This window comes from Arvicola amphibius, chromosome 14, assembly GCF_903992535.2.
Source record: "Arvicola amphibius chromosome 14, mArvAmp1.2, whole genome shotgun sequence".
In the NCBI taxonomy this organism is placed as follows: Eukaryota; Metazoa; Chordata; class Mammalia; order Rodentia; family Cricetidae; genus Arvicola; species Arvicola amphibius.
In genome coordinates, this window is record NC_052060.1 from 16,356,875 (window position 1) to 16,372,298 (window position 15,424).

At 50.4% G+C, this 15,424-nt stretch overlaps 1 protein-coding gene across 1 annotated transcript; it reads right to left on the minus strand.

Moving 5' to 3' along the window:
• Window positions 1–65: 65 nt before the first annotated feature.
• Wnt2b (Wnt family member 2B) lies at window positions 66–15,012 on the minus strand. Its single transcript, XM_038311599.1, has 5 exons — window positions 14,831–15,012; window positions 8,223–8,443; window positions 6,736–7,013; window positions 4,840–5,104; window positions 66–636 (listed from the first exon to the last, which is right to left on the minus strand). Exons 1-5 carry the CDS (start codon window positions 15,010–15,012, stop codon window positions 407–409), a joined length of 1,176 nt encoding a protein of 391 aa, XP_038167527.1. The 3' UTR covers window positions 66–406.
• Between the last annotated feature and the right edge of the window lie 412 nt (window positions 15,013–15,424).

The window sequence follows — 15,424 nt, forward strand, 5'->3', positions numbered from 1 at the left end:
GTCCTATGTCCTTGGCTACAGTAGGATCAAAAAGGAAGCTACCTCCAGATTCCCTTCCTGTTGCATACCCAAAGAGTAGCAGAAGTCAGTGCAAGCAAAGGGGACAATGAGCCTTGACTTTAGTGCAACTCAGATCACTCTGGAGAGAACTCCTACCTCTTCTACTCTCCCTTCAAACCTCCAGGTGGAATAGCAGGGAGCCACTCACTCTCATACCCATCCCCTATCAACTCCTTCCTAGGGCTAAGGAACCAGCCAGGACATTGGGGTCCCCCTGGATCACTCTCCAAGTCCACAAGAGAAGCTGTAGCAGCCCAGGATTGAGGGTGGAGGAAGGTGTGCATGCAAAGATCTTGTGCTTTTGAGATGGAGGCTTGAAGTGGAGGGATGAAAGAGGTATCTGTGTTCAGGTCTGGTCCAGCCACTCTGCCTTCTTAGGAGCCTTGCAAGTGTGGACGTCCACAGTATTCCTGCACTCTTTGCACCGCACAGCACAACACCAGTGGAATTTGCACTCGCACTGGGTGACGCGGGTGACCCGAGTTGTGTCGTACCCTCGGCCACAACACATGATTTCGCAACCATCTGTTCCTTTAGAGGTCTTGCTGCAGACGCGGCCTGCGGTACCTAGGGAACCTGAGTTGAGGAAGAGAAGTGAGAACCAAATTACTTCTGTTTTAGCCACCATGGGTATCCTTATACTCTTAAGAAGACATAAAGAATCTCTTTTTCTGAAAATGTACCCACAAACCAAAATGATCATTCATTGCCCTCTGGCCCAGGCTCATTTGTTTCTGCCATTAAAGCTTCCCAGAGGTTACCAGTTTCACACGCTGTGCCTTTATTACCAGTGCACACTGCCATGTCCTCTTCAACTGTGAGTCTGGGTGGGCATCTCTCCTTTTGTGGGGGTTATGATGGCATCTGTATTTAAATCTTGGTTGTGCCACTTCCTAGCTGTAGTTATTTAGCAAGTTAGTGGATGTGTCTGGGCCTCAGTTTCCATATATGAAAGCATATATACTAGCAGGTCTGGTAGCACGTGCCTGTAACACCATCATGCAAAACACTGAGGCAGGAGAGTCACTTTTAGGCTAGCCTGGGATATGTAGTGAGTCTGAGGCCAAATTGGAATGCACAGCATGATCCTGTCTCAGGGAAACAAAACGACTCAACGTCTAATGTTATGGTGCATTATCATTGCTGTCCAGCAGAGGTGGACTGGTTGCCCTGACTGGTAGAGGTATATCTCTAAGAGTTCCTGTGTTGTGCCCCTTTCAGAAGAGATTCCTAAAGAGTAAGAAAGCTTTCTCCTTGCACAAGGAATGCTCGGGACCTCATTCCAATAGATGTCAGCACAAAAGATCCTGTAACCCTTTACCCAGTAACAGGGACCTGTAAGTGGAAAAGTGACTGGTCTGAGACTTCAAGAAAGAAAATGGATCAACTAACTTCAACAACAATAGTCTCCATATTCCACTAGGATATGGGGGAAAAAATGCAGAACTTTTATCTTTGTGCTTTGGCTTATTGGTTTAAAATCTGTTTGAGGGCTAGGAGTATAGTTCAGTGGTAAGTACTTGCCTAGCATTTGCAAGACCCTGCATTGGATCCCAGCACTATAACAATGATGACAACAAGAAAAACATAGATAGCATGCATATCTTATAATATACACAGTGGGGCTGGAGAGATGGCTCAGAGGTTAAGAGCATTGCCTGCTCTTCCAAAGGTCCTGAGTTCAATTCCCAGCAACCACATGGTGGCTCACAACCATCTGTAATTGGGTCTGGTGCCCTCTTCTGGCCTGCAGGCATACACACAGACAGAATATTGTATACATAATAAATAAATATTTTTTAAAAATAATAATAATATACACAGTGCAGCAGCATGAGTGGAATGTCTAAGAACATGTTCAGTTTTCTCCTTTAAAATTTTTATGTGAGCTGGGCGGTGGTTGCGCACGCCTTTAATCCCAGCACTCAGGAGGCAGAGGCAGGCGATCTCTGTGAGTTCGAGACCAGCCTGGTCTACAAGAGCTAGCTCCAGGACAGGCTCTAAAGCTGCAGAGAAACCCTGTCTCGAAAACCCCCCCAAAAAATTTATGTGTATGTATGTAAGTAAATTATGGGCATGCATGGGCCACAGCATACATGCAGAAGTCATGAGGGAGTTGGTTCTCTCCTTCTATATTATAGCTCCTGGGAGTATCAAACTCAGGTTAATAGGGTTTGCAGAAGCACCTTTACCTGCTGAGCCATCTTTCCAGCCCTCAGTTTTACTTTTTAAGATTTTATTCAGTGTGTGTGTGTGTGTGTGTGTGTGTGTGTGTGTGTGTGTGTGTGTGTGTATCTTTGTCTGTGTGTATGCACACTTGTATCTGGATGCCCTCGTAGATCAGAGGAGGGCATCAATCCCCAGGAGCTGGAGTTACAGGCAGTTCTGAGCAGCCTAATGTGGGCTCTGGGGACTGAACTCAGATCCTCTAGAGGAGTAGCAAGCACTCTTAGCCACTGTGCCATTTTTCCAGTCCCTCCATTTTTTTTAACAACAGGAATAATTAATCCAAAACGTTAGCAAACTACTGGACTAGACTGTGGGCTGACTAGGTCTACTTCATATGTTATTCTGACTCCAAGGACTGGGTCTTTTTTTTTAATTATTTATTTATTATGTATACAATATTCTGTCTGTGTGTATGCCTACAGGCCAGAAGAGGGCACCAGACCTCATTACAGATGGTTGTGAGCCACCATGTGGTTGCTGGGAATTGAACTCAGGACCTTTGGAAGAGCAGGCAATGCTCTTAACCTCTGAGCCATCTCTCCAGCCCCCCAAGGACTGGGTCTTAAACACCGAAATCCTCTTCTGCCGTCTGGAGCTGTGCTATCTAGTACTGCAGCTGCTCTCTAGTACTGCAGCTACTAACTGCATCTGCTCTCTTAAATCAGTGAATTAAAATGAGCTAAACTAAAGCGTTCCAGTTTCGAATTGGACTGACTCTGCAGTCCGTCACACTTGCTGTTCACGGTTTTCGTCTCTGTAGTTTGTTACCCAACATCAACTGTAGTTCCAAAAGTATTAAATGGAAAACCCAAAGATAAATGATTAAAACCTGTAAATATCTTATCACACTATGTTATTAAAGCTATCTTGTCTGTGACTCAATGGCAGAGCCCTTGCCCAGCATATTGCAAGGTCCTGGGTTAGATCAACAGCACCACCAGAAAATGGGTCTACTATCTTATTCTTTGTCTTCACTCCTAATCTACCAGCTAAACTCCACCACAGGTGGATCTGCCTCAGAAGAAGCATGTTGCAATAAGGGCTAAGCAGTGCCTGCACTTTCAGGTATCCCCTGATCTTAGGGTACACCCCATAGAGAAGAGGGGCATTGTATAATTCACTCGCTCAGTTATCACATGTGGCTTGTTGCTTCCGCACTGGAGAAGCAGCAATGGAGATTTGATCACTGCACAAAGTTTAGTTGGACAGAAGTGCTGTGGAGGGAATACCTGGCTCTGTCCTCCTGGGGTGGCTTATACCATTTGGGTTCTTTGGGTTTATGGGACCTAATTTCATGCCTCTGAGAAAAATTCATATCCTGACTCCAAAGATCCTTCTCCGAGGGTACATTTCAGAGATGTGAAACAGGTCTACACTTCAGGCGCTGTGGAATTATTCCCAGGCATCCAGAGACTAACCCTCTGAGTTAGAAGACATGGAAAAACTAATTCATGACAGTACATCTCTAGGAGAGGCCAGAGAGCCTCCCCCAACCCTTCTTACTTCTAGTACTGCAGACTGCACATGGACCTTCCACTATCCAGTGGAGCTCCGCCCCTCCGTGGGCTGAAATGATGAGAGTGGCTACTGAATCTTGACTAGTGACGCTCCAGCAAAGAGCTGGGAGCCCAGTGACAGGGACCAGGAGAGAAGCAGCTCCACTGAGCCACACACTGTCCCTGGTTTAACTTATCTAGACCAGAAGTCACGAGCCAAGATGGGAGCTCCCATTGTCACAGAAACACCTCGTCACTTTGCACTGTTCCCAAGGCCCCTCTCCCAGCACCGCACATACCTAGATCAGGCTTGTTACCAAGTGTTTGCTGCTTAGCAGCCTTTGCAGAGGTCACCTCCTGTCTCCCTCACTCCTTCTGGAATCTGCAGCCGCAGCACATCAAGAAGCAGCTTGATTCCCCATGTTCAAACAAACCTTCCTTGACTGCATTGGTCATCTTCCTTTTGGGGGTGGGGGCTTTTGAGACAGTTTCTCTATGTAGTCCTGTCTGTAGACCAGGTTGCCCTCGAACTTAGATATTCACCTGCCTCTGCCCCCGGAGTGCTGGGGTTAAAGGTGTGGCCACCATTGTCCAGCTAGTCATCTTTCTTTGTAGTACATTTGCTTACAGTGTCGCCTTTGGTGAGGGGTGGTAGGGGGTGTCAGACCCAGGACCCTGCACACACTAAGCACATGTTGTATCAGCTGAGCTCCATCCGCAGCTCCATCTTATTTTTCTTTAGCTAGATCGTAAAGAAGCCAGCAGCTTAGTGCTACATCTGATGCTTCTGTGTAGCCCTCCTTGCTCAGAACTGAAAACAGGTGGCTCATTTAAATGTTCTCCGAGTAGTATCCCAGACCCTGGGGATGTAGCCGAGTGGCACGGGACCTGTTTGTGTAACCTTGGGCCCGGCAGCCTGAGGCACAAACCACCTATCTCAAGACCAGATTGTTTCCCTTCCTGAACTCCTGCTCACCGGACAGACCCAGATTAAGCAGAAGCGCTGGCACTAATCACCAGGTCCTACGTCTCTCTCTGCTTGCCGCTTTCTCACCTGCAGCCTTGTCCAGGACACAGTAGTCAGGGGAGTTGTCAAAGTAGACAAGATCAGTCCGGGTGGCGCGGCGATAGCCTTGGCGGGCTGCTGTGAAATTGGCGCCATCCTGGGTGGCGGTCACCTGCACTGCCCCATCATACCGCCGCCTCAGGTAGTCACCAGTGCGGCGGAAGTCTGAGAGTGCCCTCCAGCAGGTGCGTAGCGTGCAGGAGCCACTCACACCGTGACACTTACATTCCAGCTTCAGAAAGCGCCGCACAGCCTGGGGGAGGGAGGAAGCGGGTCAGGACACGGCTCAGTCATCCCTAGGGTCCAAAGCAGGAGTGTTCTGGGCTCTGCCGGCCCTCTGCAGGATCCCACCCCTTCTCTGACCTCTAGGAAATCTTCCTGGATGACTGCCTGCTGGATTGTCAAGCCACAGGGTTCTGCTCCTGATTAGAGCCTACACATCCTTTTAAAGAGCCAGTGCGATGCCTTCTGCTATATAGCAGGTGTTCAAATACCAGTGAATAGCCTAAAGCAATACCCGAAGGTCTTTATGCAGGAAGGTTTTCCTCTAAAAACAAACTACTTTTGGGCCAGTGATGCTGGTAGCAAGGAAAGGCACTTGCCATGCCGTCCTGGCAACCAGTTTGATCCCCAGAACCCACATACAAGTGGAAGGTGGGAGCCAGCTCCACAGAGTTGTCCTCTGACCTTCACACATGTACCATGCCATTCATGTCCACCTATATACATCATGCATACACACAGAACAATAATAAATAAATTAAAATTTAAAAAATTAAAAGCTACTATGGGGCTTGGGAGATGGCTTAGCATGTAGGAACACTTACTGTCCCCATAAGAACCTGGGTTTAAAGCCGGGTAGTGGTGGCGTAGCCCTCAGGAGGCAGAGGCAGGCGGATCTCTGTGAGTTCGAGGCCAGCCTGGTCTATAGAGCAAGTTCTAAGACAGGCTCCAAAGCTACAGAGAAACCCTGTCTCGAAACCCCCCACACACACTAAAAAAATTAATCTGGGTTTAACCCATGTAAAAAGCCAGGCTTGGCAGCACATGGGCTACCTGTAGTCCCAGTGATGGGGGATGGGGACAGAAACAGAAGGATGGGAAATGGGAAGATTGCTGGGACTTGAGTTCCAGGTTCAGTGAGAGAGCCTGCCTCGAGGGAATAAGGTGAAGAGTGACGGAGTAGGACACCTGACGTCCTCCTCTCGTCTCTGTGAGAAGGCACAGACACGCGCATCCACGTATACACATGTGCACGCACAATCAGACACAAATCACATTTTTAAAAATTGAAAATTTACTTTTTTTTGTTCAGCATGGTGGCACACACATATAATCCCAGCACCCAGGAGGTTGAGACAGGAGAATTTAAGATCAGCCTAGACTATAGGCAGAGTGAAACCCTGTCTCAAGCAAAACAAAGCAAGGTGGGGCATGGGGCACTTTTAATCCCAGCACTAAGGAGGTAGAGGCAGGTGGATCTGGGTGAGTTCAAAGCCAGCCTGATCTATATATTGAGTTTCAGGGCAGCCAAAGCTACATAGACCCTGTCTCAAAAACAAAGAAACAAAACAACACCCCACCCCAAAGAAACAAAACACAATAAAACAAAAAGGAAGGAAACGGAAAGGGAAGGAGAAGGGAGAGGAGGGAATGAGAGGGGAAGAGAAGGGAGGGGGCAGAAAAAAGAGAAAGTTCCTTTCCTGTCTTAGGAAAACCTGGCTGAACCTGTGTGTTGCAGGCTTCCTGAATTCTATGGCAGAACGTTAGGGATTTTGGACGCAATCCAGAAGCCGTCAACCCTTCCACCTCTGCTTCCAGCCTGTGGTCACGCTAGCTGGTTGACCCCAGAGAATATATACATACCCAGATGGGAGTACTGACCGTGCGACCACAGCGGTTGTTATGCAGGTTCATGAGGGCCCGGGCATCCTTAAGCCTCTTCTCTTTGGCATCCACAAAAGCCTTGGCAAAGCGGACACCATAGTGGATGTTGTCACTACAGCCGCCCCAATCAAAGTCCCCTCGCTGGTCGTGGTGCCGACCGCGGGTGTATGGGTCACAGCTGCACACACTCAGTTCACCCTGGCTACAGGCCCGAGTGATAGCGTGAACCACTCCTGCTGACGAGATGGCATAAACAAACGCTGCCTCCCGGCTACCTGCGCGGAGAGAGGCAGAGACCTGTTACAGGAACGGGCCGTGTCTTCCGCTCTTCCCACACACACACACACACACACACACACACACTTCGGGGGTGTTTTCTACAGTGTCGTATTCAATGGTCCAGGCCTGGAACTTGTAACGTAGCCAACTTTGAACCTGAGGTTTTCCTGTCTCAGCCTCCCTAGTGCTAGGATTGCAGGGACAGGCCACATGCCCAACTCTGTCCAGTCAATCTACACAATTCCAGAAGTTTCCTTAGCTTTTCTGGAGCCTACTCCACTTATCAAGGTGTCCTTCTCTTATAAGAGCATTCCTCAGAGAAGCCACAGCTCTCAGTAGTCACTATCATCTGACCTCTTTGGGCTGACCTCCGCTCTGTTTCCTCTTGTTTTCCCTAGGTCAGTCTCCTCTCTCTCTCTCTCTCTCTCTCTCTCTCTCTCTCTCACACACACACACACACACACACAGAGAGAGAGAGAGAGAGAGAGAGAGAGAGAGAGAGAGAGAGAGAGAGAGAGAGAGAGAGAGAGAGAGAGAGGAGAATTAGTCTGCCTTGGTCAACTTTTCAGGCCCCCTCTGCTGGACAGTTCCCCCTCGATGTCGACCCCTACCTAGGGGGTCAGCCTATTCAGAGAAATGTTCTAACTTTAGCCTGCTCTGGTCCACTCCTTGACCTTGGAGACGGATGTTCATCATCCCCAGTTCTCCTTCCTCTTTGGAGTCCTGTCTCATCCCTTTTCTCCTCTTTTGCTGTCCAGCTCTGCTGAACTGGAGGTGAGCCACTAGCCCTTGGAATATTTACATATGACCTTTCTGTTTATCTCTTCTTTCCATTACTATAATGCAGGGACTGTCAGGGTGACTGGGTGAAGACAGTGCCCGTGGTGATAAGAAGCAGAGGACTGGGTCCTAGTCTTTAGTTGCCTGACTTGGATATGGGGAGGCCAGAGAACGGGAGGAGAAAGATGGAAGTATCAGGGAATGCTGACGTTGACCCACCATCTCAAAGCACTTAGGTTGAGAGGGGCCCTGGCTTACAAATCTAGGGTAGTGAGCAGCTGTTCCTGTTTCCCGGGTTTCCCACAACTGTTTCTTAGATTATGAGGTAGTGTGCAGGAAAATGAAAGGGATCATGCCTACCCTTCTAACTCACCACCCCAAGCGAAGGAAGGGAAGGGAGGGGAAAACATGGAAGAGGACCCTACTTCTAAGCATGACACGGCCAAAGACAGTGTGGTCCCGGTCCAGTGTGGTGCAATTCCAGCGGTGATGGCGGAACTGGTGCTGACACTCTCGGATCCATTCTCGGGCACCTTCACCCACTGAACGCATGATGTCTGGGTAGCGCTGGCACAGCTGCCGCTGCCGGCTCACCAAACCAGGGATGTTGTCACAGATCACTCGGGCTCCCAGTGCCCCTATGTACCTGTAAAGTGGAGTCATTCCAAAAGGAATCAGCAGAGGGATAAAGAGAGGGGTTGTTTGGTATCTAGACCTTAAAGACATCCCTTCCCTTCCCAAGACATTCTCTGAGGCTCATGGGGAGAACCATTACCCACAATCTCTGAAAAAAAAAGTTCCACAGTTGCAGAAAGAGTAATTAAGTGGTCTCCCACCATTACCAGTTCCCTAGCCAAACAAAGTAACAGACACTTCTAAAACACAGACCAGGCATGTGTCATATACACAGAAGCTGTGGGCATGTCATACAAACCCACTGCCTGTTTATTTAATAAACATTAAGATCCTCGCAGAAAAATAAACTAACAAAATGAGAATCGGAGACAACTCTCTTACATGCACAAGTGACTGGTCTAGGAGATAGCTTGGCCACAGAGGATGGAGAGAAGGGGGGCTGAGAAAGGCACCATGGGTAGTTCTGAGTAATGCTCACAGCTTTGGCCCATGTGGCTAAACAACAACAACAAAAAAACCCTCACTTCCAATCCCAAGGCTACAGAGCAAGACCCATTCTTTACCCTCCTCCTCACTCCCTTCACTCCCAGGCCCTAAAGCCTTTCTTCAATGAAGCTTTTAAAATCACTTTCCCCAATCTATAAGGCACAAGGTCCAGGGAAGACCTTTGTGGACAAAGAGCTGTTGGCAGCAGCGGGAAGCCCAAACAGGACAAAGCATTAAGATGCCTGCCGCACACCTGTAATCCCAGCACTCAGGACACAGAGACAAAAAGCAGATCTCGCTGAGCTCAAGGGCAGCCTAGTCTACATAGAGTTCTAGGCAAGGCTACATAGTGAGACCCCATCTCTTTAAAGAAATAAGCAGTGTGGTATAATCTCTAGTCTGAGTAATTTACAAGGTCAAGCGAGATGGCCACTGAAGGATGGGTGGGGAGGATCGGTGGGCTGCCAGCATCATTCAAAACTGCTCTAGGCGGTGGTGGCGCACGCCTTTAATCCCAGCACTCGGAAGGAAGAGGCGGATCTCTGTGAGTTTGAGGCCAACCTGGTCTACAAGAGCTAGTTCCAGGACAGGCTCCAAAGCTACAGAGAAACCCAAACAAAAACAAAAACAAAAACCACTGCTCAAGGCAGTATTACCTTTCCTTTCAAACAGTCTTACCCAGACTCCACCATGGCCTCAAGAGAGAGTCTGGAGAGAAAACAGGAGGATATCACTCTTCGTCCCCAACAAGTCCCGCAAAGAAATGGGACTCATTCCCTCCCTTTCTGCAGCTTAGCTTCTCTCCTTTCTGTCCCCTCCCCCCTTTTCCCCCCCCCCCCCCCCGCTCCAGCGCACCCTCCACATAGCGCTTCCTTTGGTCTTTCCAGCATGTTCTATTCTCTTGTACCGACACTTGAAATGGAATTCCACGCTTTCCTGTTGGGAACAGGTGGGAGCTGTAGCAATCAGTTGCTACTGCAAACAGAAAAACTTTGGTCTGAACTATGAATGAGCCAGTGGTTTGGGAATGTCCCCAAAGTGGGCCTAGACATGAGTGGGGAGAAGGGAAGGCAGCCAGTAGGGGAGGGGCAAGCCAACCATCCCTGAGCCCTACCCCCACCGTGCGTTCCCACAGCCGGCCCTCACCCACAGACTAGATCACCACCAGTGACAGGAACTCAGGCAAACACAAGGAGGGTTGCCATTTGCCTCTTGGGGAACTCAGCGGGGGTGATGAGCCCCATCTGTCCAGGGCGGAGGGCTGGAGGGCTGTTCCTCCAAGAACAAATCCCATGGAATCAGCATCCCCAGCACTGTCCGTCAGGGCAGCAGCTTCCAGGAACAAACAAAATAAACAGCCCAGGCTGGGCCAGGCCGGAAAGGCCTGCCTGACGCACAGCTCTGCGTCCCGCCCACCGCCCTGGTGCTTTGTTTGTAGTACTGAAACCATCAGAGTTGGAGCTCGTCCCTGTCTTACCACCGGTCTGCTTCCCCAGCTCAGTCCCAGATTACTGATCTAGGCAATGGGTGTTTGTTTTTTTATCTGGGGCTTGGAGGAAGGAGGGTGGATAGGAATGGGAGACCAATGATCCAGCCCTCATAGACAGTCTGGAGTGGGGCAAGCCAAACTCTGGCAAGAGGGCCTTCCTGTGGTCTGACTTTAATCCATTCTGCTGTAGCCCACATTGATCCTTCGTATTGCATCCTCAGTGGGCATGGGACATCTGTTCAGTATCTAAGATGGGAAGGTAATTAGACTTTCCTATTACCCTGCTTACTTCCCAAGTAACTACTTCAAGACCCTTCATGGGGTTTGCCTCTTGTAGTCAAGTGTGGGAACTGAGCCTGAAGCTGAACGCATCTCCCTCAGCTCAACACGTGCTCGCACAATGCCTGCCACGTGCATGCCTGCACAATACCTGCCATGTACACGCCTGCACAATACCTACCATGTACACGCCTGCACAATGCCTGCCATGTATACGCTTGCACAATGCCTGCTCTCAGCTCAACACATGCTTGCACGATGCCTACCATGTGCACTCTCGCACAATGCCTGCCATGTACACGCTGGCACAATGCCTGCCATGTACACACCTGCACAATGCCTGCCATGTACACGCTGGCACAATGCCTGCCATGTACACACCTGCACAATGCCTGCCGTGTACACGCTCGCACAATGCCTGCCATGGGCCAGTCACTGAGCTTAGCTGTTAGCGGCACAAAGACTTCATGGCATTCCTCAGCTCATCATCTAGGGGAGGATGCTTCAGTCCTGACTTCCTGTTTTCCATTTCAGAAATTCATTCTTCACTTCCTTCCCCGCCTCTGCATCAGAGCAAGCTCTTCACCTGCTTTTGTCCAATTCTTTCTCTTGACAAAGTCACTCAGACCCTACACTAGCCTCTTGCTTCTTGGGATTCTTAGACTCTGCCTCCAGATCAACTGAATCCTAATCAGCATGTCAGCATCCCCAGTGCCAAGAAGTGCCTCTAGCACATAGTAGGTGCTTAGGAGCTAGTGGATAAACACCGGCTTGCTCTGATTATCCCCAGCTTCCATCTCCCCCTAGCCAGTCACCAACTCTTGAAATAAGTTAGTTTGGTTTCTTGTCAACACTGTCTACCCTTTTGCAGACATTCTGTTTCTGTCCTTCTAATGGAGCCACGGATCTCCACCCCCTCCTTTTGTGTTTATCCACTGCCATAAGCCTTAGAATTTAGCTGGGAGTGGCGATTCACAGCTTTAATCTCATCGCTCAGAGGGCAGAGGCTGGCAGATCTCTGTGAGTTTGAAGCTGTGTAGAGTTCCAGGGCAGCAGGGATACACAGTGAGTCGCCGTCTCAAAAACAACAGCAAACCACCAAGAGGATGCCACAGGATGTGGCGTAGGGAAATCTCTACATTCTGAGTTCAGGGATGTTGACGGAAATCCCACTCTGTCAAGGAACACTTGGGGGGAAACCAGGATGAGGGAAGCCATCTGACTTCAAAACTCAGGGGGCTTTTGTAGTTGGCTGTTTTGTGTCTTTGAGACAGAGTCTCACTGTACATCCAAGGATGGCCTCAAGGTTTGATTCCCCTAGCCTCAGCCTCCCGAGTGGTGGTATTACAAAAGTGTATCATCATACCCAGGCAAAAAATCCATTTTTTTAAATTCTAGGAGCAAGAGAGGCACACATGTTTGCTTAGAAATAAAACCATAAAGCTCCAAAAATTAAAAATTAAAATTAAGCAGTTTTTCCTTATTTTTTTTTTTTGGTTTTTTTTTTTTTTTTTTTTTTTTGTTTTGTTTTGTTTTGTTTTGTTTTCGGGACAGGGTTTCTCTGTAGCTTTGGAGCCTGTCCTGGAACTAGCTCTTGTAGACCAGGCTGGTCTCGAACTCACAGAGATCCACCTGCCTGTGCCTCCCAAGTGCTGGGATTAAAGGTGTGCACCACCATGCCCAGCAAGTTGGTTTTGTTGTGTTTTCTCTTTCGCCCCTATCTCTCAATCTCGTTATTGGTGAAACAAGGATTATAACAGTAGCTACCTCAGACTTATCCTGGAGAATAAAGATGATGCCTAACAAGGCAGTTGGCTATGGGGCCTACAGTTTAGTAAAGATTCAGTGCAGGGTGTGTTTGGTAATAGAAGTACTAATACAACCCTGCTCTATGCGCTCTTTATGAGCCCAAGAATACACCTAGCTCATGTGACTCTCCACATGTCTTGCCATAGACTGAGAAGAAACTATCTGTATCTTCTTCGAGTTAAGGAAAGAGACGGAGGAGTTATTGGAGAGGAAGGGGGGAAAATCCTAGGCTGTGAGGATCAGACTGTAAGTCACAGGGATGGAAGGCCCTCTGCTCTGATGTAAAACACAGACACTCAGAGTCAATAGATGTCTGGCTCCTCCAGGGACTGTACTTAGTACTAGCCTTGCTGAGCTTGAGAAAATCATCCTGGGCACCAGACCTGCCTTCCCAATTCAGGCGTCCTCCTCCTACAAGTGGTGGCCACTGAGACAGAGCTTTTGGCTATAGCTATGACAAGACGAGGAAGAGGAGGTGGGAATGAGCTCTGTCCCTACACACGTCATCCTGCCCTGATGCTGTCTACAGGAATAGAAGAGCCACTCAGTCCCGCTGTCACCTGCCTCCCTCCCTAGCTCTTCAATGTAGTAGCCATTGCAGCATCTTTAACATGAGCCACTCTAGGAGGGAAGGAGAAAGAAAATGGAACAGGGAAAATAGTAGTCAAGGGGGGGAAATGGGAACTAGAAGACCTGCAGGTGCGTCTGTAGGAACCACACCAGGATGCGGAGATGTCCAGAGAGCCACCTCCTCATCTGAGCATCCATAGATCACCAGATTGTCTCAGGTGTTTCAAAAAGCCAATTACCACGCGAGCCAGATAAAGGTGGACACTGGGTACTTGGTGCTTCCATGATTTCTCCACAGGGACCCTGAAGATGTAAGCCCTCAGCCAAACTGCCTCATAAAGGTAAAGGTTGGGGAGGAGTGGGAGTGATCTCGCTCTGGTCACTGAAAGGCTCCCCGCCCCATCTTCTTTCTTTCTCTTTCCCCTTCTAAAGGAATGTTTCAAGCCAGATGTAAGATATAGGCCTCTCTGTTTCCCCATCCTAACCCCCCTCCTTGCCTTCCCCAACACTGCAGAGATAAAAAAGATCCAAAAGAAAGATTTTTCTTTAACAGGAAAACAGGGGTGGGGGTGGGGATGGAGAGCGCAGCATCTTGAAATGATAGGAATCTGCAGCCAGAGCCGGCTTGCCCCTCAGCCAGCTACCCCTCACCCTTCCAGCCCGGATTCCTAGTCAAGACGAGAAAAGCCACAGGGTGCAAGAGGAGAGACCTCACTTTGCGGGAGGTGGGGGTGGGGGTGGGATGGGGGTGCTTCCCTCGGGGGAGGAGCAGAACAAGGGGGAAAGGGAGCACTGCCTGTTAGAGAGGGGCACGAGTCCAGCCCAAGAAGCCAGTTTGATCGGAGGGGTGAGGAGGCAAGAGATGAGGGGACTGAGTCCCACTGCAGTCCAATTCTACCCCCTTACTTTGCCCTTTCTGGAAAGAGGATGAGTGTCATTGCGGGGCTGGAGGAGTCCTGGAGCTGGGGAGGGGACTCTACAAAAAACACAGCAGGAACCCGGTGGATCCTGGACACCTTTTGCCTCATCTGCCTTTTGGAAGTGTCTAAAGACTACGGCCTACAAGAGATCTGAAGAGAGGCTCTCAAAACTCTTGAGACTTTAGAAGCCTCTGGGGCTTGGAGGGGAGAGGTGGAAGGTTAGGTCATCTGGGGCAGGAAAGCAAAAGGGGACATCAGTGTTCAAAATTACACCCTCAAAGCCGAGGCTGATGACAAATGCCTGGGTTATGCAACTCCAAGTGTTTAATCTGCTTCAATTGTGGGAATTAAGGGGAAAGGGAATAGTTTGTGCCTCAATTTCACTTCTAAGCCTTGCTGTGGATACTACTGCCTCGTTGTGTGGCCTAGACTAGCAGAGGAATGTGGGTCCCAGCCAGCTGCCCCCAACTTCCATATCCCCTAGGGAAACCTTAGGTGGTCGAAGGCTTTTTGAAGGCAGCGACTGTGGACGGCGTGGAGCAGCCACTGCAGGATGTGGAGAGGAGACTGGCTCCTCGAACCAACCCAGAGAGAGAATTAGATAGTAGCTTCCCTGCTAGGGGCTTGAGGAGAAACAGTCTAGGGGACTTCAACTACCAGCTACCTCGTTCCAGATGCTCAGCGCTCTTCTCTCCATCCCCTCACCAGCCACCGGAGACTTCTGGTTCTGTCCTGCCCGGATCGTCTCCGGTTCCACTCAGGCAGCTACCTGGTACTTGAGCAGCCGGTGCCTGCAGCAGGACACTCGTTCCCTGAGCCTAACCGCCCCGCGAGCCACACTCACCACCAGGATGTGTCTACACGGGCTGGCAGAGTCAGCAGCAGCAGCAGTAGCAGGCAGGCAAGACCCAGGCGGGTGGAAGCCGGAGACACGTCGGGGACCGCGGGTCTGGATGCGGGGACCAGGACGCGGGCACGCCGAGGGGCGAGCTGCGCGGCTTCCTCCGCACCCCGCGGCCTCAGCATAGCTCCGTGCAGACTCCCGCCGTGCAGCCCGCAGGGCCGTGAACGGGTACCGTCTGGGCTTCCTCAGGCGTCTCCTAGCTCGCCCCTCAGGGTGGCCATGGGGACTATGGGCAACCGGGGACCGCGGGGCACGTGGAGTCCGGGAACGGGGCGCAGAGTTCCCAAGAGCTCCCGAGCTGCAGGGTTGGGAGACCGACGAGAGCTGAGCCGGGTGTAGGCGGCTCGGGTGCGGTGGCAGTGGCTCCGGAGCGCGGAGTGCAGCGGGGGCCAGAGCGCGCGGACAGCCCCTGCGGCCGCAGCTCTCATTGGACGGGGCGGGGCGGGGCCGGGGACACGCGCGGCCTTCAGCTCGGCTCCGCCCGCGCCAGCCCGGGTGCTCCGCGGCGCCCTAGGTGTGGCGGCTGCCTCCTCC

Bases quoted from the DNA above. Each gene is read 5' to 3' on its own strand.
- Wnt2b (XM_038311599.1), bottom strand. From the start codon at position 15,012: ATGCTGAGGCCGCGGGGTGCGGAGGAAGCCGCGCAGCTCGCCCCTCGG. The intron at 7,014-8,222 runs GTAGGGTCCTCT...CTCTCCGCGCAG, and splicing joins TGGCCGTGTCATGCTTAGAA to GTAGCCGGGAGGCAGCGTTT. The intron at 637-4,839 runs GTGAGAAAGCGG...TCCTCAACTCAG, and splicing joins TGTCCTGGACAAGGCTGCAG to GTTCCCTAGGTACCGCAGGC.